General features: G+C 40.3%; 1 protein-coding gene across 9 annotated transcripts in view; it reads right to left on the reverse strand.

Annotated features, from left to right (window-relative positions):
- otofa (otoferlin a) overlaps nt 1-24,171 on the reverse strand; it is a 90,979-nt gene that overhangs the window by 64,385 nt on the left and 2,423 nt on the right. For all 9 annotated transcript variants that reach the window (XM_074615731.1, XM_074615733.1, XM_074615730.1 and 6 more), the window contains exons 2-3: nt 17,590-17,648; nt 891-979 (exon numbers count right to left, since the gene is read on the reverse strand). In XM_074615731.1, the coding sequence (XP_074471832.1) occupies nt 891-979; nt 17,590-17,648 (148 nt within the window). The remainder of the gene's footprint in view (nt 1-890; nt 980-17,589; nt 17,649-24,171) is intronic.

Below are 24,171 nucleotides of genomic sequence, written 5' to 3' on the forward strand. Positions count from 1 at the left end.
TAACGCTCCAAAGTTATGCGAAATGTTTTAGAGTAAAAACTGGCATGGCCATTTTCAAAAGGGGTCCCTTGACCTCTGACCTCAAGATATGTGAGTGAAAACTCTGAGATGAACAGTGAGTGAAAACTGTATCTTATTAGATAAAACAGATATTGACAAACTGCATAATTTGCAGTTTAAAAAAATTTAATAAATCGCAATATGTCGCAATTTCTCTTATCGCAATACTCAGCATATATCGCAAAATGTTTAAAATAAGATCACCGCCGCCGCTCTCTCTCTTGCTTCACCACTCACTTCCCACATACACACACACTCTACGTACTGGCTCTGCTCCAATTGGCTCTAGAGAGGGACATTCGTGTCAGCCTCCGTAGCTCTCCAACATGCTCGGTACACGCGAGAGGCTTCAGTTTGTTGCAATCTCCTCACCTCACCGCTAGATACCGCCAGATCCTACACACTGGACCTATAAGTATCGTGATAATTTATCGTATCATATCGTGGGGCCTATGGTGACTCCCACCCCTTTAAAGCATCCTGTGTGCTTTTCATAATGATTGTTTGGGAACTGTAAAGTGACAAATGTGCCCATTACTGAGGATCTAATGTAGTTTCATTCCCTCCTGATGTGAAACTCATTCACGGCCAGTTCTATGGTTTGCAGTCCGTTACACACACAATTGAATCAATTTAGAACAAGCTCTCGGGGAATACAAGCTTATTCTCCTTCATCTGTGAAACATGCGCCGTGTGTCGGTCTGAATTGGTCGCAGGCTGTGACAGGAAGGCAGGAAGGGCACTGAAGCCACAAATAGTTTACTCTGAAATGCTGTTTGGTGTTGTAAATGTGCTTTAAGGACAAGCTAGGAGCAGCGGTACAACCTCACCTGTTGGAAAAGACTTTGCTGTAGTTGTACACTTGGATCTCCAGCATCTCGTTTCCATCCAGCCTGCTGGCGATGGGCCATCGGAATATCTGGAAAAAAAAGACATAATATGATGGGTTTAGAAGATAGTAGGACTTCAACTAAAGGTTATATTTATTATCGATTAATCTATCAATTATTGTTTTAACTAAAAAATTGTTTAGTGTATAATATGAATGAAAATAGTGAAAATGATTGTCCAATGTGACGTCTTCAAATGTCTAGTTTTGTCCGACCAACAGTCCAACACCCAAAGATATTCAATTTACAACGATATAATACATAGAAAAGCACAAACCATCACATTTGAGAAGCTGGAACCAGAAGACGTTGGTCATTTTTGCTTTAAGATTAATCTAAACAATTCTAATACTTACTAGAGATCGATCAATCGGTGACTAGAATCAGCCGATTTTCAGTCGATCAGTCTCAGATACAGCCGATTATGTGCCGGTCAAATTTACACACATGCGCTTCACGATGGTTCACATCGCGCACACAACGGCACTGACAGTAACCAACCATAAGCCCCCCACACACACACACGGTGTTGCCAACTTGGGGAGTTTCTCGCTAGATTTAGCAACTTTTCAGACCCCTCTCAGCGACTTTAATTCTAAAAAGTGAATAGTGCCATATTTAGCAACTTATTCAGACCATCAGGGGAAAAAGCAAGAAATATATTCATATATATTATATTGTAATTCATTCCCCTGCATGCTGCTCAGAGTAATCACAGTTACTGCCAACAGGGCAGATTCTCTCCCCGTCTCAGTCGGTGCCGCTTCCCGCAGGAGTGGGAGTTAATATAATATAATACACACACACCTTTACATTCTTGTAAACAGATACTAATTCATAAATAGAGTAGAAGAGCGAATGGTTTCAGACCGTTTAAGTCAATCAGAGTCCACAAACATGGTCCCATGTGAGCATACACATGTTCCTCTGAAGGGTCCTTGAGTTTAAAATAATCCCTACTAGCTACAAAGGTGCTGTTCTGGAGGCAATAATACAACGCCATGTTTTATTTATCACCATAAACATCTCCATCTTCTATAGCACAAACTGAGAATATTGATTAGCTTTTTTGCTATGAGGTAAAACAGGAAAAAACAGCAGCCATGCAAAGCTGTGTGGTAATGAATGCTTTGAAAAATGTCCTGTGAGTCCTTGAGAAAAAGCATAGGTTGTGAGATGTGTGAAAACAGCTTTGAAGGATAACCCTCCTTTGGCATTTTCATATTAATTAGCTCGGAAATTTCAGTTTAAAGAAATTTCAGGTGGACCATTTCAATTATAGTAGATTGGAAAAGGAAAAAAAAAAATTTTTCACCAAAACTCTCCTCAGTGATGTCTTTACTAATTGGCTCAGTGTGGTACTTTCATTGTTTTTCCACACCAGTAAGCACAGAGCACATCTCTCTTAAAGGGCCTGTCATGTATAAATTACATGGTTATGTTCATTAGCAGATAGTTAGTTAGTACAGTCAAACAGGTAGACGAGCTGTAATCACTTCACTTTAATTAAGTGCAATCAAGTACAGTAATGTGTCAATGTGACATTATTACTACAGCTTCATCAATGACTGATAATAGTCTTTATATATCACAGAAGATCAGTTATAGAAACAATCTGTAAAAAGTACTTTATAAAGGGTGAAACACATTACTTATATCTAATACGAAAAACTAGATAATAAGAGTCATTAACAGACTTTAAGATAACACAGGTTTAGACAGCCTGAACCCTGGTTGTTCCAAAGTCTCCTCCTTTTTAATCTAGATTTCTGAGCGATCAATAGGACCCAATTTAAAGATGTGGGATTAAATAAAATCACTCGGGGATATAACTTGGTACCTGCCAAACCCACCCAAGCATTGAGAGTGAAATGTAAATCTAATTTAGCCAAACTGTTCCCGTAAGAATCCTGATAATTGCATTATCTAATAATGTCATTGATGACTTTGTCCGCTATCATCAGTTGATATAAACTGCATATTTATGGTATGGTGGATTTTAAAACGTTAACCGATTATTAACCGTTAACTGACAGGATTAGTGCGTTTCATGCAGCGATGCTTTGGTTTTAGTGTTAACAAGCCGCCCAGCTGCAACGATAAGCTGATGCACAAACAGGTTAAACCATCATTTATCACCAGCTGCAGTGTGTGAGCAGAACAGACAACTGAGTCCCCAGTTCACCCGTACCGGAGAGTCCACAGCCACGGTGCTGCGTGTATTGTCGTGGACACATGCAGCCACTTTCCCAGTAACTCTCCACCGCGTCAATTAGTTTAGTTTCTTCATGTTAGTTAACGATTAATTATTAACACCCCTTGTTGTAGGGAACTGAAACCGTCTGACACACTTTGTAAGCTTTAAAAAATGTTAAAATAATTGCATGAACAAATCTAAAATGTATAATAAGAATGACATGTTCATATCATACTTATCTATGTTGCATTGTTTTCTACTGTATTGTTTGTTGGAGGTAACTGATATTTTTTTGTTGTCTGTAATTTGGTTTTCTTTTCTTTTATCCCAAACTGTTATTATTTATAGACCAAAATAAATTTCAATTTCAATATTTCTGGAAATCCACAGTTCAAAGTTCCACAGTTTTTAAAGAAAATGAAAACAAGCATGAACAATGCTCTTAATTGGCTAATTAACGCTCAAATTAGCAGAGGAAATATATCAAGAACTCCTTGTAGTCTTGTTGCTACTGGCTTTACATTGACAGAAAGAATATTTCATGCACCATTTAATTATAATGGATACTTTGGAAGAACTGCCTTTGGAATATGATTTAGATATAAAATCAGAAATATCATGTAGCTATGAGAGAAGCACATTATGATAGATGTGCTAAAAGCATCTAAGCAATTCCAATAAATAAGTCCCATTACAGGCATTAACATGCAGTCAAGTCTGCCAGAGAATTGTGATGTATTACTTGGAGTTCCTCGGTTGATTATACGACAAGGCGGCAAAATTAAGTAAAGAACAAAAACATTCATTAGAAACATGATGAATTAATGTGTTGATTGACATTCAGTAAATCACCTCTGAACACTCTCCTCTGTACTATATTATCTGGGGAAAGAGGCTGAAAGAGGGCAGGGGGGTTGCTCAGGTGATTTAAAACTCATTCACCCCCTGCTGATGTTGGCCTCTCATTCAGCAAAAAACACTGCAGGCCGTCGGGCAAGCGATCCATCAGGATTGTCCCATTACCGAAACCTGGGGTTCCCACCTGCTACTGGTAGACCTGCTTTCTGTGAATGTGTGTGTGAACTGCATTAAACCATCGCTCTCTGCCCTGAGGCCCTGCAGTCTGTGGTCTCTCTCTTCCCAGGCTTCAGCCAGGCATGACCAGTACTGCTGCCTCTTCCTCACTGGCAACGTTCAGCCTGCAAACACCTTCAGAGCGATGGTCGCTGGCTGAGATTTTGGCTGACACAGCCGCGCCACCACATCTCATTTACAACTAAATCTCCTCCTGTGTGTTTGAACAGCCGAGAGTGAGGGAAGAGAAAGAGGCCCTGGCACGGTGTTGATGTCACACGGATGACGGAGGAAATGACTCCTAATATACACATACCAGAGCATGACACACCTGGCTCAAATGATCCTCACACAACCGCAAGCGTGGTTGTGTTTTCTTTATTCAACACCGGGGACTCTGGGCAGCCACTTTAATTTCCCCAGAGTAAGAAAAAACACTCTTTTTAATCTGTGACTGCACAGGCAATACAAACACATGTATGTGTTGGCGCAGGTTCACATTTCCCCCTTTTTCTACACACACACACACACACACACAGATGTACAACCTTAAAGCCTCCGCCTCCATTATGTGTCTCAGTGCTTTGCTTGTCCAAGACCACTTATCTCCAGACTAACACACATGCAGGAATCCACAACATGGAGGAGTAAGCTGTTTGTGTTGCATAATGCCTTCACAGCCACCATGACGGACAAAAGCGCTTACAGTAAATACCCACACAGTGCAGACAAATAAAACGAGAGCAGAGAACCCATTTAGGTGAGAAAGTGCAAAGGTTTAGAGTGCTTCAGCTGTGCACAAGTTTTAAATGGGATGGAGTTAAGCTATAAAAATCGAAACACAATTCACTTGCAATATTGATTCCTGCATTTTTTTAAAAAGGTGCGATTTTTCTCAGGAGAAAGCAATTTCATACCGTGCTATGCAACATTAAGCTGCTAAATATTCACATTTGTCAAGCCAAGACGTTCTCTTATATGCTTATTTTTCTTACTTTCTTAAAAAGAGCTATCTAAAAACCAAGCTTAACAATTTAAAAGCTTATGCACTTTTGTTATTCAGAAGAAAGAGGTGATTATTTGTCAGCGTCTCTACTTCCCACGTAGTGACGCACACTCAACCCAAACTTCCTTTACTCAGCTCTATTTATTTATTTAACAGGTACAATAGACATGAATAAATAACATGATTATGTGATGGCAGTGAATTGTCTAATTTTAATCTGCTGAATGAAATTTATGGACTGTCTTTATGTCTGATTCTGCATCGCCATGGTTACCCCAATAAAACCTTTATGGGATAGCTATATTGCCAGTCAGCGGATAATCGTAGACAGACAAATCCATGTCTCAACAGTCTATAAGGTTGCTGGTGACACATGATAACTTAGGTGGAGTGATAAAGATCACATTGATGGTAACCCCGTGTGGTCTGACCTCTAGGCTACATAAAGCTGATAAAGCATGTTATATCAAAATGGTACAAATGTGACAAAGTAAATGGTTTCTGCAGTTGAGCAATAAAGCACAAAGTCTTCGGAGACTTTATTCCATTTCTTGTGTCTTACATGAATTAAATGTTTATAAGATAAAAACAGAGTATTTTATTCATAATGGAAAACTCTGATAAAACATGGCTACAGGGATTAGAAACAACACTTCAGATCATCACCACCCGCGACTAGTGAACCGTCTCCATGAACGACTCTTTTGGTATTTTTTAATACCCCCCAGCTACATAGTTTAGAGAATATTATAGATCTAAGATGAAACTGAGTCTTGTCGTCTGCTACTGCAGCACCACGGACAGCACCATCAATACACAGCACAGTTAGAGCCCTGAAACACCAAGGCGACAGTCAGTCGTCAGACAGTTTGGGGCTATTGGTGAGCGTCAGTCAGCCGTGTTTTTTTCGGTGTGTCCCGCATCGTCGACTCTAATCTGCCCGTGTCAGATTTTTTCAGCATGGTGAATTGGCGGCGGCGCCCGTCAGTGTGAGAATTCACTCTGATTGGTGGTTTAGCCTAAACAAATCAGTGCATGAGAAGAGAAACGGACGTGAGGAAAGCAAACCAACGAGTGAAGTCAAGAGGAAAAACACAAAAGGCTCTTCTCATTTTTCATCTGATCATTCCAATACACGGATATATTCACAACGACATGGCCATCTGGAATGAAGCTAAGTGGTGAGTGAGAATGACGTGAAAATGGTTGGCAAATGCCGCTTTATTTCATGTAGGTATCATAACAACGACTTGTATAGCTCGGTCTTCCGGTTTCCCTTTTTGAGTGACGAATACAGACTACCACCACCTGCTGGTGTGGAGAGTTATTTCCTCTCACACAGGCGCAGAACGTACGTAGTAGTTGGTCGTCGGCTGAAGTCTTTGCGGTGTGTTCAAGTGCAACATTTTGGACAAGACACAGACGACGTGAGGCGACGCTACTGCTGGCCTTTGTTGCCGTTATTTCTTTGATGTAGGGTTGGTGTGTCTGGGCCTTAAGGCTACTGATATTTCAGCGCCATGGTCGGGGCCATAGATTCTAACTTGCACAAACCTCAGTCAGATAAATTATCAATGAGTCAGGCAGACTAGAATTACATATTCAACTAAACAACCCCTCTGCCTCTGCACTCTCTCTGCTACTAGGGGATGGAAAAGGGGGATGGCAGGTTAACAAGGAGCATGCATTTTTGTCATTTTGCTAACAAGGAGGATGGCATCCCCCCTCATTTCCCCTCATACGGCCTACTGCTCTTCACTCTCTGCCCCAATTTTTTGTATTGATGTAATGGAACATTATTCATACAATACACATTAACACTTCTGAAGTAGCAAATAGAAACTTTCTTTCAACTCACAAACTCCTTGGTGTAACAACAAAAGTATAGGCAATCTTTTTTATCAGTGATACATTTTCATTAGAGCATGAAATTGCAGAAAACGTTGTAAAATAATGGACTTTTTCTAGTTTTAGTGACCACTCAAAGCTTTACAACACAAGCCAGCATTCACACACATTCATACACTAGTGGTAGAGGCTACACTACAAGGTGCTACCTGCTCATCAGGAGCGATAAACATTCATACTGACACCCATGGCAGGTGAATTAAACCTTTTTTTGGGGTGGGAAATGTTGAACTTTTATCATTATCATCAGTAAAAAAACGTATTCAATCTGAGTGGAGGTAAAAAAAAACACAAAAATGAAGTTACAAGGTGTTCTCGTTCTGTTTAACAGTCTGTAGTTCTGCAAAGATCAGACCTGAAGCTGTCAAGAAGTCACTGTGCCTCTAACACTGACTGACGTAAAACTGCTGCAATGCGCCGCCGCCTACACCAACATTCAGCCTGACTCACTTTATCAAAATGTATCACAGATTATGTAGATAGAGAAATGTACAATCTGAAAAACAATCACCACTGCACTGATATAAAAAAAACAACAACACTGGTCTTATTTTAGATTATCCTATCCATTTATTGAGCCCGTCTGCAGCTCCCCCCTCTAACCCTCTGTACTGTATGATGCAGTGTAATTGGCGGAGCGAGGCCGCCCATTAAAAGTGACAGGTATGATCTCAATGACCGGAAGCCTTGAGGCCACAGTGGCCAATCAGAGGGGCTAAATGCTCAACTGAAGAGCAGATATTACTGCTGTGATCCCACGCTGGAGCACTGACCGGGCCGTCCTCAGTTTCCCCCTGCTCACCAGCCTTTAATATCTCATGACTGTTGCCATGGACACAGAGGATGAAAACCCCTCTACGATTAATTATGAACAATATGGTCTATCTTTCATATTCGATCAAGGCACTATAAGAGCATTATTTATGCACTATGTACTCTTTTGTGTTGAGTTTACAGGCTTGTTGTGATCTCATGGTGATGCAGTCCTCCGTGCTTGGATTGTGCAGGCTTTAGATGTATTCGTAAAGGGTAAAAGAGATAAGGGTAGACTGCTGAAAGAGGCGGCATAAGCCACCTTTTCATTACAGCTGGCTTTACCAGCATGCTCCATACGCTATGTAATATTTAGGATGGTGAAAAAAGGGTTTCTCTGTATTCTCTATAATGTAGGATACAAGAGAGTGTCCACCTCTGGGAACTGTAAATTATTGAATGCTGGAGCTTCACTCGCCTACATACACTGACCTGTCATTATTCTGCTTCTTTGAAATCACATTTCCTTAGTTTTTTTGTCGAATGTGTGCTTAATGACTCTGAGTTCAATTACTTAAAACCGCACCTCCAAAATATATAATTTGAAAAAAAAGTTGTTCCTATTCTTTCTTTCTTTTTACATGTGCACTAATACTGAGAAGATACAGAATATACAGAGGAGGGATACTTTGCACATCCTTTGTTTCATGCATTTCTGTAAATAACGTAGCAATCAAGAGTGATTTAGAATAACACTGTAATCTATAGTAATGCATTCAAATACAAAGCCTTTATTGTTTAATGTTGCTTTTGTTAAGAATTTACTAATTTTGTTGAAACTGAGCTAATTTATGGGATTATAGTTTTGTTATTTTTTGTTTTTTTTCTGTTATGATCTTGTAAGTGGTTCTTATTTTTGCCCCCAACATATGAGTGGTGCAAAATAACTAAGTACTTTACTTAAGTACAGTTTCGAGGTTGTACTTCACTTGTGTATATACATTTTGTTTACTTTATACTCCACAACATTTCAGAGGGAAATATTGTACTTTTTACTTCACTACATCTATCTATCTATCTATCTATCTATCTATCTATCTATCTATCTATCTATCTATCTATTTATCTATCTATTTATCTATCTATCTATCTATTTATCTATCTATCTATCTATCTATCTCTGATTTTAGTGTGGTTTATGCATATTGTTGTGGATTTAGAAAGACAAAAACAGCAGAATTAAACAATTGTTTGGGTATTTTCATATTGTAGCATTGCCACTTGTACTTGAGTGAAGGATCTAAATACTGCAACACATACACTAGATGTGAATGTGTGTCTGACAGTCTAGATGAAACAGCATCTCTGATAAGATATTTCTGCTGAGAAACTCAATCTTGTCCAATTCACTGACATCGCTGCATACCCACCCCATCCTCCCCACCACCACCACCACCACCACTCCACCCCACACCCGTCTCAATTTACTTTTTCCAATTGAACTGTCCGTCCCCGTTATCATTTCCATCCCCGCTCTGTCTCTCAAGTGTCAGTTTATCTAGGCTACATGCACCAGTGTTTCTGAATTCATCTCAGTCTCATTTACAATGTGTGTCAAATAAAATGTCATGGGTGCAGAAACACTGACATTAATCCAATCACAATCTTTCATTCACCCAGAATGTATATACACCAATGATTTTAGCACCTACAAGCTCTGTTTCCTATGTTACTGATGTTAACTGCATTGATACTAAGCAAGATCAACCATTAATAACAGTACCTACTGACAATGTTTGGAAATGTTTTACTGCAAACTACTACTACATTAAGTTTAATCCATAAAAAAGTTAGTTTTACTTTTATATAACACCGTGTCCTACCTGGATGCGACGCGAGCGAGCGTCAGCGTCAGCAACAATATCAGCTTGATTACATTGTTTTCTATCGAAGTGTCCTTACAGGACTCGCGTTGAGAGTGCGCCACAACATGGACGAGGAACGGCTGATTAGTTTACATAAAATGAGCTGTCAGTGCCGCCGACAGCGGGAGAAAACCAGGTCAATTGTCCTGTAGGTAGATGAGGTCATTAACTTGATTAGCACAAGCATTGACGCTCGCATTTATGTGCGTAGCGTCCACTAGAGAAACTTTATGACGAGGTACCAAAAAATGTAACAGCTACCTCACTAATGGTTTAAACAAAACACAAACACACGGCACAAAAGTGATAACTATGGAAATTTGTTTAGTACGAAGCCTCGTTTTAATACGCTCCCGTTTGCGTGTTTTTTTTTTAATCTAGCTCAATAGAAAAAAATTGAGAGAAAGTTGGCCCTCAAATCGGGTGCATTAAAACACAAGTATCAAGAGAGTAAGAAAAGCATCGGCATCGACTATACGGCGTAATAGTCGGACGCTCGCATCCAGTTAGGACACGGTGTGAGAACAGGGTAGCAGTTAAACCAAATGGTATATGAAAGGAATTTGGAAATAAACTCTTCCTCCTCTCTTGAAATTGAGAGGCAGGTCGGACAGGTACGACACGTTATCCAGTTAAATCAATTAAACCTTGTCTTGTTTCAAGCTGGACTCTAATAAAAGTGCAATTAGCTCCCCAGTTTCTGCTGTGGAAGACCAGATGGTGCCGAGATAAAGCCCAACAGACTTGTCAAGTACGCTGCATCACACCTCCTTGGAAATAGACGGTGTTGTGCTGGGAGATAGCACTCACCCTGCAATTAAAAACTTTTCTGCTGACATGGATTTTTTCTCCTTTTTTGTTTTTTTTACAATAGAACCTCTACCGTCTGTTCATCCTGTGCCTTTTTATCCAACTATGTTGTGTTACAAATGGCCAAACAACAGCCCAAGCTGAATTTATTGTATTTATTAATTAAAAATCATGTATTTATGGAGGACGATAAAGTCTGTGAACAAGGATGATAACGGTTATTGTTAGAGCTGAGCTGCCCCAACACAAAGCGTCTCCAAACTGTTCACAGTAATACAGCAGCACCCTCTTATCATAGCTCTACAGTACAGTACCCCCAAAAGGCTTACAGCTATACACTCCTCACCTGCTGCTCACCAGAATTGTGCTATTACTGTATAAGCAAACCAAACATCCCATGGTCTCGTCTATTTGTACAAGTGGACCACAAGAAAATCTATTTGTCTTCATCTCAGTTGGTTTCTGAACAGGATGTTTCAAGACAGAAATCCACTCAGACGTGGGGGTGAGAGGTTATATGGAGTAGTTTTTGGCCACGCTGGCAGTATGGCTGGAGGAATGACAATGTCTATCCATCAGTTGGTCCATCGTTTGTCAAGACTGCAAAATGGCAACAACTATTGGACAGCTTGCCATGAAATTTTGGATGAATCGTAATGACTTTGGTAAATCCCTGACTTCTCCTGTGGCACCACTATCGAGCCATGAATTGGTCCAACGCTTTGGTTTATGAGCATTTAGCTCATAGCACTGTTGTGCCGAAGTACAGCCTAACAGAGCTGCTAACGTGGCTGGAAAACGCCAGCTGTGCCGCTTTTTTCTACTGTTCTAGTGTCACACCTGCCGTTCTAAGCAACCAAATCTTGCGTGCTGCGATGACGATGATGATGAAGCTGCGGTAATTGAGCTGGAAAGCCTCACTGACAAAACTAAACAAAGTCAAAACAAAGATAAATGCATTTCTGGCACAGTAAATCCCTCACAGTAGCTTTACACTCAATTTCTCTGTGTCAGTTTCGCTGACCGGATGTTGTGCCGTCCTCGGACAGAAAGGGTGAAGCCAGTAAAATTGTCCGTGGGACAGATGGTAAAGCTCTGAGTAGTACTGCACTAAAATGATTAACTTCTCCTCCATATATTTATCGTGGATTGATATTTACGGAAGAAAGAAAAGATATCTGCCGGCTGTGATTGATGGTTCCTCGTCACATATGAGCGTGCAAAAGACGCAGCATGTGAATGGCCCTTCAGTTCTGTTACGCACTGGGCTGTGCTTCAGATGTACAAAACACTGACTTAACAAGAACTCCACTAACTCAACATTTGAATTTGTGTTATTCTAGTTTTCTGCTTTTGTGAATGTTTTGTTTTTACAGCACCAGATCATATTTCATAGTTTAGGAACATTTCAGTGGATTGCTTTACTTTGTCTACTTGATTTTTGTGCCAGTGTTTGGCAATGTGTCACTCCTGAGAGAGACTCATTAAAGCAGAGGAGCTGCGAGCGGATGCACACGAGTACACACAGAAACAGCAAAAGAGAAATGGGAGCTTATATATTTTTGTCCTCCTAAGGGCTCACACAACAAAATAAAACCACAGCCTTCCCTTCATAAATTATGTTTTTGTTGACTGTAGATTCGACTGTGCTGATTTTTGGTTGCTCAAATTTCAGCTTTCAGCTTCCCTCCAACTCTAAGTGGGCAAAGAAAATATTCTGCTCAGATCATCATTTATTCAGCGTACTCAGAGATGGGAAAGCACCTCCCTGGAGCGGCCCTGAATCTTAGAAACTGGTGAAGTTCATAAACTATTTTTAGCACTAGCAATATTCCAGCTTGTGTCTAGCCCAGAGGCAACTGCTACACCTCTTCCTCTTACTTGTGGTCAAGTGATCACAGAAGCGGTCGGTAAAGCATCAGCTGAAATAGGACCTCCAGAGGTGGATCACCCTAATGCATGAAGTTATGTTTTAAGAGTCTTTTATTGGATATGAATCCTGCGCTACTGAGTATGATGTATATTAGTTTATAAACCTCACCCTGATAGTGGTATGTTCTCATATAACAGATCGCCTTACTCGAGCCCGCTAACTTCCCAAACCTGATTAGCAGGCGTTTGTGGAAGTTCTGTGGAAGTGACCTCACTGTGGTCTCTTCCTACACTCTTTGGTCAGCCGCAGCACGCCCTTGAGTTCAGACTCCTGATCAAGCTAATGAGGCTTTCAGTGGGCAAGAACTGCAAAAGCATCAACAGTTACACAGCGACTACTAAAACAGCAGCCCTGTCCCCTAGAAATTGTTTTTATATTGTACAAATTTCTTTTGCAAATTAGGTTTTGTTAGTTCATTGGTATGGTTTGTTGCCAGGGAAATTCTACGTCTCTGTACTGCGTGTAAGTGAAGTGTTGGGTATGGGTACCCACGAGTCTCCCCTTTACAGACATGACCTCTTTATGATAATCACACTCAGTTTGGGGCAAGTCATAGTCAAGTCAGCACACTGACAGCTGTTGTTTATGCTAAATACAGTACCTGTGAGGGTTTCTGGACAATATTTGTCATTGTTTTGTGTTGTTAATTGATTTCCAATAATAAATATATACATACATTTGCATAAAGCAGCATATTTGTCCACTCCAATGTTGATAAGAGTATTAAATACTTGACAAATCTCCCTTTAAGGTACATTTTGAACAGATAAAAAATGTGTGATTAATTGCGATTAACTATGGACAATCATGCGATTAATCGCGATTAAATATTGTAATCGATTGATAGCCCTGGTTATAACAAACAAATATCAATACTGCATAAGCACACCCTGTGTATCACTCAACCTACAGTAATGCTCAGAAAGGTGCGTTCACTGGTTCCCCTGTACTGAGTGAAACTGCAGAAACTATCCCCGTTTATTATTGTATTTTTCTACTTAATTTATCAGGCGATAGGATATTCTCTCAAAGGCTGCCACTTTGCCCGGTTCTGAGATCCATTCCTGGAATAATGAGCCTTTGACAGCTTTCCACTTTCTCATTATAATCTGTTTACCAATCTAGATACTTGTCTGAGTCCAATTTGCTAGGGGTTACAAAATGGTCAACGGTATGAGGGTTATTAAGTCTAAGACACCAGGACAGAGCTCATAATCTACCCCGATGTTGCTATATGTGTAATGCTTAATTGGTGCAGTACTGCTTTAACAATGTTTCCTCGTTATGGCGATAAATAACAGAGGCAGGGTTTAAAATAGTAAGTACACAATGGCCTAAAAAAGCCATGAAAAACTCATAAGACTCAGACTTTAGCATTATGTAATCACAAGAGTCTCATTAAAAAGTCAGACTGTGCACTTACACTGTAGGGATGTAGCAGGTGGAGGCTAGCGGAGACAGAATATTCCTGCACTCATTATGTTTAATAATTCCCCTATCTTTGTCCGCATAGTTCAAATCTCTTGACATCTTGTTTGTAGACTAAACAAACCCCAAATCCCTACTGAAATTCTCCATGTGCCCTCTCTCTCTCTCTCTTGCACACACATTAACACGGACGCACGTACAGTAGCTGTATCTACAGGCCTGCACTGAATGAACCCTGTGGCCCCATACAGTACTTTCTGTTCTTTGCCCCAGTTCTGTCTAACTAGTGAGAGGGGGGAAGCCCTGGTGTGCTGCAGCTAAAAGCAAATTCCCACCATGGAATGAATAATGAATACAGATCCCCCATCCAGTCTATCCGCATACTAGTTCAAAGGCGTCCTGCTAGTCCATGCATGTTGCAACAACACACACACACACACACACACACACACACACAACTCTATGCTAATGGCCCTCAACTCCAGGGGCTGCACTGAGCTCACTGAGCCATGCAAATGTTCCAGTACTGAGGATGAAGATGTCAGAATGAGGAGGATGTGATGAGGGGAATTGCCCAAGAGTTTGTGGGGTGGGGGAAAACAGTACGAGTATGCTCAGGCACCAGCAGCATTTAACACACCGACGCATGCACACACACATACAGGAACTACTGGAAGCACAAGTCGAATCGAGGGAAGCCTGGACGTTTCATTGATGCTGAGTGATGCTAACGACCGCCCTGGCAGTACAGGACCGCGACGAGAGCATCGGGTGAGGCTGTCGCAAGAGATCACATATCAGTGTGAGCTACTCAGTTACTGTAGTCAGGCCTCAGGAATAATATAATGCACCATTATATATATACAATTCTGACACATTTCTCCCTTTTGTCTACTTTTCTCTCTTATATTTCACCCTTGACGCTACAAAAACAATACTATTTCTGCAGGGACTGTTAATATGTGTGTGTGTGGGTGTGTGTATGCAAGTTACTAAATGCGTTCAGTCATTAAGCCATTTTCCTGATTAGACTGAAAACAAAAGCTCTTGTTATCTGCAAAGGAAGCAGCCCTCTGCCTGTGAGCCCATCAAAGGAAAATGTTCTTCTCTGTAAAAGCAAGCAGCTCAGAAAGAGAGAGAGAGAGAGAAAAAGCTCCCCTGGGAAGGTACTATATGTGTTTGAGGCCCTCTTTCTTTTGTTTTTCTTATTCAATTCCCTGACTTTATCCCCTACCTCTGTTCTGTCTCTTTGGCTTTCACTCTCAAGATTTCCTGCAGCACTTCTCTCTTGATCCAACCAACCCTTCATCTCTTTCTTATGTCTCCCCTCTGAACCCTTATATGATTCTTTGCTATATGATTTTAAATCCATCATAACGCTGGCGTCTCGGTGTGAAAGGAGCCTGCAGGAATCCTATTGGGAACATTTCCCAGAATCCCACAGCAGCCACAAAAAGAGACGGACGGACCATGAACCAGATGGGCCGCAGTGAAATCCCTAAAGCTGGGCATACACTTTTTATGTTTTAGCCTGTTTCTGGCCCAAATTTTGGACCGCACGACTCATTTTAGAGTCTGAATTTCAGCTTCGTCAGGCGTCGTTTGCTGCACAGTGTACGGGGGGGACCGAGGGCCGATTAACTCCTCCCGACCGGCCGTCGAACAGTCGGATGAATTTTCTGTAGCACTTAGACAACAACATTTATAAAATCGGACAGCGTGTGCCCAGCTTAAGTTTCTGAAAGGTGTCCTCAGGTCTGTGTTTATATCCTTTAAACTTTATTTTTCAAGTTTAAACAACTTTAAGTTGTGGCAGAGGAGCTATTTAGGGGAGCAGCTCTTCCTCTCTGCAGCAGTGGAGTGTGAAGTGTCTTGTTTAATTACAACAGAGCAAGTGTCCAATGTCATGCATGGGTGGAGGCCACTGACTCTGAATCGCCTCTCAGACCCTGATAGGCCATCAGCGAACAGGAGATGGCCATTAGCAGACACTTGGCAGGGCACTGGTCATTTACAAGTGAGGATAAGGGAGATTTTGGGTTAGAACCTTAATTAGGTGATGAGACGTGATCCTTGGCTGGCTCATTGGTCAGCACTGTCCCCTCACAGCATGAAGGTTTGTGTGGAGTTCATTCTGTGTGTTTCTCCCTGTGTTTATATGCAGTAAAGTATCCTGGTAATTACATCCATTTCGGAGGATTCTGCACCTCACTATTTACGTGCAATGCCAATGTTAAGTGCCATCAAAGCGGCAACCTCCTGGGCTAAAAACTGAAGCCAAAAACTGCAGTTTATCAAATGGCAAATGAGGCTGGCTCCAAAAGTGAGTCAATCCCCATAGACCCCCATGCCCAACTTTACAGCAGAGATAAAAACACATTTACAGCCTGATACAAAAACTGGTTTTGGTCTCAAAAGCTAATTTCCCCATTCCATGACAACTGTGCGGGGGTGAATTTTTATACAACTCACCCTTTTAAATTATATTAAGGCTTAAAGTTATGCATAATTAAGGGCGTGGCTGCTTTGAGTGACAGGTGGGTGCCATCACAGCTGCTATCTGTCTGCTAGGCGTCGCCTCAGCTAATACTGAACTTGACCTCTCTGCCGTGTTTGTGTTGTCGGTGCCTTTTGAAGAATTTGCTTTATTATGTCTCATAAGTTGTTGCAGCAATTTTTGGGTTGATAACATTTGTTACACAGATTTGGTGCTAAATTTAACCATTTTTTACCACTCGAGAATTGATAAAAATTATCAATAATCCCTCCAAAATACCACATTAAGACACCAAGACCTTGAGGAACACCATAGAAAAAGCCATGCTGTGATTTGGTATCAAAAACTTCTGCAAGAATTTCATTTTTCGGCGATTAGATGGCGAGTACTTCTGTTCTGGAAACTGCTCAGAAACCCCAAATTTGGAGCGTTATTTAGCCTCCTTCCCAACAAGCTAGGATGACATGGTTGGTACCAGTGAATTCCTAGTTTCATACCATATCAGTACCTTCACTTTAGCTGTAAAACTGAACCTGCTACAGCCTCTGAAAGACAGTAAAGTCTTGTCTCAGAGGGTTAGATTGTTTCACTCTCAGGAGGTGCTGAATCTGATTTGACATTAATATGATGTTCTATATTCTTGATGTAATGCAGCCTTACTGGAAAGTGTTTCCAAAGAAGCAATTTTCAGGTATTAAATATAGGAAATGAAACCAGATGGAATTTTTTTTTGCAAGCTCCATTTAAATGAACTGATTAGTCAATAGCAATCAAATTATGAGATGCTTCCTTTATAGCAGTTACAGTAATTGAGTCCTGATTGTGTAGGTGTAGATCACTTATATCCAATGATATCCTCCTGTTAAGTTTGAGTTGTATTAATGTCATCACTTAAATCTGACAACAGACATATATTAAAGTAAGAACATCACGTCTCCTACTTATTGACTTCCTACCCGGTTCATTAAAAAAACCTGCAGCCAGTGAAATCAGGTGTTATCTGCAGTGGAGACTGGAAGGTTGTGGTTTCTATTAAGTTAAGAGATAATTGCTTATCGGTCATTATGGCGGTGGGTTAGCGTATGACCGGGGAAATAAAGACACTTACCTCATTAAAGGGGACCACTTCCTCACAGTTCTCTGCCACTCGGCTGTAGAAGGACAGACCTGGAAGGTGAGGAGGAATTCAGAGGTTAGAAACAGATAAATGATTCAATAAAGGCATTGCATTTATTCTCATTTCAGTTTGTGAAAGCGCACACAGCATGGACGATTTATACGGCACAGGCAAAAGCAATAAATCTTGGTATTTATTTTCATCTGCTTGCGTTATGAAACCGGGTAAGTGTCTGTCATAGTGTAATAAATAAATGAATATGACAATTTTGCAGGATTCGAAACTAGTAAAATAAAAAAGTCAGTAAAAACTGAAATATGTCAGATAGCAGTGGGAACAATGGACTCAAGTACTGCAGTCAAGTAAAGTTTCACCGCTTTTACTTGACTTGTTCAATGGGTCATTGTAGTGGCCGCCAACTTAAATCAAAGGGCCACTTATGCACCATGGGTATGTGGTTTAAACAGGCGTAAGAGTACATTGTCCATGCAAAATGTATGTGTTTCTGATGATTTATTTATCCAAAAAGCAAGCAAACAAACACAAAGAAAACACGGATGTCGCTGCCTCTCTTGTTCTGGTAAAAAAAATACATAAGCCCACCCAGGTGCATGCTGGTCCTATACCTGCCTACCTACCTATATAACCGCATGAGCCCACAGTTGTACCCAATTCATAAACAAAAGAAAACAAAATACCAATTATGCAAAAACTGAATATAATAAGCAAGGAAATATTAAACTAAAATAACTAGCAAAAGAAAACTATCAAATATAATAAAGTAAACATCTAGAATAACAAATCAAACAATACTACTTATTATTAGTAAACCAACAACTAAATACTAACAACAAATAAGTAGCTCCTACAGATCATGCTTAAAATAGATATACTAATAAAAAGGTGGGGTTTTAAATGCAGGAGTATTACTTGTAATAGAGTATTTTTACATTGTAGTTTAGGTACTTTTACCCGAGTAAATAATTGCTGAGAGACATTTATCAACATTACTGTCTAAAAATCTGTTTACATTTGTCACATTAAAGACAAATGAATGCATTAAGCACCTGATAAACACACAAGTGAGACCGGCTGTGTGGAGCCACAGGAGACAGAGAAGAAAAGCAGACAATTGAACGGCTACTTTATGACTCATTATGCGACAGAATAAAAACAGATAGAAAAAAAAGACCAGCTGGATAGAAATAACATAAAAGAAGTGAGGGTTTTTGCCAAGATTAAAGAATTTCCATGATTCAATTATGGTGAAAACAATGATGTCTTTGTGCAGTGTGTATTCAAGGTTATACACAGGGAAGAGAGCCATTCACTGTACAGTAACCTGACTCACTCATGCGTGTTAAAGCCTGTGTTCACCTGGCTGCTTTGTGATGCTCATGAATGGTGCCAGACAGCCGAGCATATCCTGCTTTGTTGCGGCAGTTTGCCTTGTGTATCTGACGCTTTGTGTGGGTGTTGATATTTGTTTGGGTGCGTGAGGACAGCTGACGTGTTCTGACACACATCCATATGTGTATATAAACGCACACACGCACAGGGACCCACAAAGTTAATTACAGCCCCGGTCTGTTTGGCTGTAATTATAAGTTTGAATAGAAATAAATTCTGCCTTTGCTTTGATGCGTTATTATTATGTGTAGGGCTGAGACGATACACCTATCTCCCGATTCTATCACAATACTTGGGTGCCGATTCGATATGTATTGGGATTTTTAAGTATTGTGTCACGATATTATGATTTATTATGATTTTTGTTCACTTTTTTAACACTAGACTATGGGAAAAAGTTGAATCATACACTTCTAGGGACTTTTACTTTGGAAAATATCTAAATTAATACAGTAACAATGTTTGATTTTCAGCATGTGTAGAGGTGATGTAGATGTCCTGAAGTCTAATATGTCAGTCATTGTCAGGCATTATTAATTGATACATTTCCTTTCTACAATTAGTGGTATTTTCTTTTTAATTTATAAGGGACCTTATAAACCTTATTTCTATATAATCAGTATATTTGCCTTTGTTAACACCTTATTTTGAAAACTGGACGTAGTCACACGTGTATACTTCCGCTAACTTCCCCAAGTCCGTCTCTAGCGCTCCCCGTCAGCTCTGTACTCTTTATACATCCATGGTCAACTCCATCAGGGCCGTTTGAATGCAATTAACATAAATGTCAGTATCTGGGTGCTCTACAGGTATAGCGTTGGCCGATTTGAGTGACGCCTGGCGTGTGAAACCCAAAGTGTTTCCATACTTTACTGTATGTGAAGTGTTTACCACTTTGATATTAAAATGTGAGGATGCAGGTCGTATCCACGCAGACCCTTCGCCGTTTTCTGCTTTGTCATTTCGGCTCACCGCGGCCGGCTGCGCTTTGTTTTGGTTGACGGATACGGAACGGATATGACGTCACGTTACTCGGTCTACAACAATAAAAGCGGTAACTTCCTTCTACCTCCGTATAGAATCAATTGAAGCAAATTCATTCTATCTTCTGATATAGATTCTGGCATTGAAAAATCTATTCCAAAATCAAAAAATAAACTTGTAATTATTTGTGCTGAAAAGTATCTTTTCACACATTCACAGAACAAAAGACCTCCGAGTTTAGAAGAGAACAATACACACAAACATCCAAAAGCAAAACTGAAAATACATTATGCTTCACACAGCTTCATCGGTGTCATTTTACCAATACAATTTGCCCATTTCGACTCTATTTCATAAATGTTACCATCCCTCTTTCCCACCACTCTCTACAACCTTACAAAACCTGCAACCTTTGAAATATTGTTATTTTTCTTAGAAAATAAACACCACTTAAATGTCAGAGTGGGAAAGAGACAATAGTCCTCCTACATTATTCAAAACAGAGGCATCGTTGTCATACCAGTGTTTCCATCTAACCGAGACGTGGGTTTAGGAAAGTAGATCATGAGAAGCTTATGTAAGGTGCTCCACGCCAAACTAAAACAACAGTCTGCTAATCAGGTTGCCTTTTGGCCTCGGTGGAAACAGTGAGCGATAGAAACACTGAAAGAACCAACCTGTGGTGGAAGAATGAAAGGAAATGGCGAGTGCATTTTTGTTTTTTAGCAGACAGACGGAGATGAAAAGAGTAAAAGAGAAAGATGGAGGACATTGTGAACAGATGTTTACAGAAATGAAGGCTGCACTGAGGTGCTTTTCTTCAGCTCTACCTGGATCTATAGGGTGAAACAGAACAGAAAGTGTAGAATAGAAAAATGGAAAGCATTTTGTTAATCTGCTTTAATGTTTGGGATATAATCAGAGTCTCCCTGTATGCCTCTAAGCACCTCATCTTTGTCGTTCCATACTGTGATTTCATTTTCTCTTACTTCCTGACCAATCTACGAGCTGAACAACAGACAGTGCACATACTCAATAGGTCTCACAATTCAAACTTAACACAGTAAATGTCTGCTCCCGCTGAGGACGTAAAGAAAAGAGTTTCAGTGTGCTACGGGGAGGAAAGGGAATTTAAATGATGTCTGTAGGATACAGTAGATTACACAAAGCTCTCTTACAGCACAGAACATATTGAAGATTTACAGTTAAAAGGATGACAAATAAAGAAGGGAGCTGGGCTGAAAGAAGCAAGCTGTCATGGAATAACTTAAGAGCAGAAATAATGCTTTAATTTAAACTGTGCAGTGTATGAGTGTTATCTTACAGGCTACTGTGCAGAGGCCAGGCATATGAGCACCAAGAGCTGGAGTGTCATTCTTTGATAAAGCCAGAAGCGACAGATAACAGCGAGGATTCATCAAAGACTTGTCACAAAATCAATTAAGTTTTGATGCCTCCCCTTTGAAGACTTCATTGCCCATGGTAACAGATAATAATGAACCAGTTAAAGCCTGCCTAGATAGGAAACTCTACAGTCTTCTTTATTGCTTTTTTGTAATATTACACCCTGAATGCCATCGGTTCACTGATTTATGGCTTTTATTTTCTCTAAATATTGATGCTGTTTGATTCTGGATTATGTATGTTTAGGTAGGGCTATAACAATAACCGCAATATTGACGAGCCAACCGTGGGGGATGGCAAGCAACCTCCTTAAATGCTATGTTCAGATTTTTTCTTTTTGGAATTCTTTGCAATGGGAGTGCCGCATTTTTACACTTTGCGACAAACGAGATGCTGACCGTCTAATCTGCACTGAGCGCTGCACATATGGTGTTTCTTTCTGGTCGCCGAGAGTTGAAATTGTTAAACTTTGGGTAAAACGCCACATTGGCCAACTGTCACATCCTACATGTAGGCTACAAGTGCTAACAACAACAACAATGGAGGAGAAATTAATACACATAGACCGGCAGGTCCGTCCTCTCTTCCTACGCGTTCAGCCTTCCCTTCATCCCGACAAAACGCTGCGCCTCATTGACGGTCTTTGTTCCGCATTTAACAATAAACAAGTTTTTAATTAGTTTTATCTGTCATTTAAAAAGCAACAATATACCTAATAATAGCCTAAAATAAAGCTTATTTATACAGCACTAAAATCAGGATAAAAAAAGTAATTTGCAAAAAAACAACAACTTGCAATTATACCGCATATCGCGCTCATTCTTTCACCGCGACAGCCCTATGTTTAGGTCTCTTTCCCTGTCAATTATAACATGTGGAGTCGGCCTTACGTACATAACATCGCCCCACCAGCCTCTCTAGGGGTCATATCGGGTTTGATATGCTCAGGGGGGGGCTGGGGCTTCCTGCCAGACCTCTTCCTCTCCAGACAGGAAGTTGCTTGAGCTGAAAGCACTCAGGAAGCGCTACTGACAGTCTGCAGGGAAAAACATGACTCAAAAACCCACAACGATTAAAGAGACTGGGGACGCAAGTCTTGACGCAAATAGAAGAATTGACATACAAACAAATTGTCATTAAGATTCAGATTATTATGTTTTTAATAGATGGGTGACTTTAAATGCAATTGAGGGAAAAAGATATAGATACAGAGATGGAGGGAGAAGATATAGTTTAATTTCAGGATGTGAAGAAGATAATCAAATTTCCCGTTTAGCATTATTTCACTGAGTGGCAAAGAAAGTTGTAATGAAGACACCACCCTCCTTTAACTGGAAAATAATACATTTATAGCAAGATACTGAGGCTCTGTGGTGATTCAGAGTACGATGGGTTTGATCCCAGCTCGTATCTGTAGTCTGTACTCGTATCACTCGCCCACCTTTCCTGTGACTCTCTGCTCTCGGTTATCTAATGACCCACAATTGTCAAAACACACACTTTACATCTGACCACTCAGATGAAGTGATTTCTTTCTTTCCTTTTATTAAATTAAACCTCATGCCTTCCATCAAAAGGTTTTAGTTATGATCTCTTGGTGAATAAAGAAGCACTTTCATAATGCCTTAAAACATGATGTAACATCGATGTCACACAGTCAGGCTGTCATTAAAACTTAGAGCCCCTACTGTGCAGACATGGAAAGACTTAAGAAGATATTACTTGGCCAGAGAAAGGACAATATCTGAAGATAATAAAACAAAGCAATTCAATGATGTATGGAAACCTATTTACGAGGCCCTATAAGTACTTGTGACAGAGCTGAGGAGAGGAGAGGGGCTACAGCTAGGAATACACAACAGAGAGTAAATGTGTGTATATGTGATGAAATAATGGGACAATAGGCTTACTTGTATGTTTCACAGACAGACAGATACAGTAGATAGATAGATAGATAGATAAATAGATAGATAAAAGGGGCATCTCAGGAGAACACCTCAACATTACTATAGACCAGGGGTCTGTAACCTGCGGCTCCGGAGCCACATGCAGCTCTTTAGCTCCTCTCCAGTGGCTCCCTGTGGATTTATAAAAAAAATAGTTGAAATGAATAAAAGAGTGCCCGTGGCGCCGAGAAGATCATCCTATCATTCTGTCTTGAATTAATAAAAAAAAGAAAAAAAAAGACTCTCGGATGGGAGCCGGCTCACATCGTTCCCTTAAAAGATCTGGCTCGTTTACGACCGACACATCACTAAAGAGTATAGAAGCAAAGAGACGAAACTCTGCTGCCATTTTGGACCGAAAACGCCTATTATAAATCCAGGAAAAAAAGTTTGGAAATTTGTGTTTGGTGGATTATTTCTCTGTTGTTACAATGCTAATTGGCATTTTATTTTACATCGTTGGAAAGCCTGTTTATGGACCTTCACAATGATGTCCAACTTGTAAGGATCATGCATTTGTGGGATGAGCAGCACAGCTGATGATGTGGGTAGCGCCCAAGAAACATTTGCCAAAATGCTCTGCCAATGGTAAACAGTGTATTCTCCTGTTGGTACTGACTCTTGTTTTGAGTTGTTTTGGTCTTGTTTGTTCCTTGTTACTGATAGAGAGTTCAATCATCTCAAAACAAGAGTCAATACCAACTTGTTTCTGGTGCCCTCAAGAGGCATAAATAAGCAGTTACACCATATTCTGTTACCCATCAGATTCTGAAACGACAGTTGGTGTTGGTGCAGGTGTGTATAGTGCATCTGGTATCTAGGCTACAAA

The sequence above is a fragment of the Sebastes fasciatus genome, chromosome 18, assembly GCF_043250625.1.
Source record: "Sebastes fasciatus isolate fSebFas1 chromosome 18, fSebFas1.pri, whole genome shotgun sequence".
In the NCBI taxonomy this organism is placed as follows: Eukaryota; Metazoa; Chordata; class Actinopteri; order Perciformes; family Sebastidae; genus Sebastes; species Sebastes fasciatus.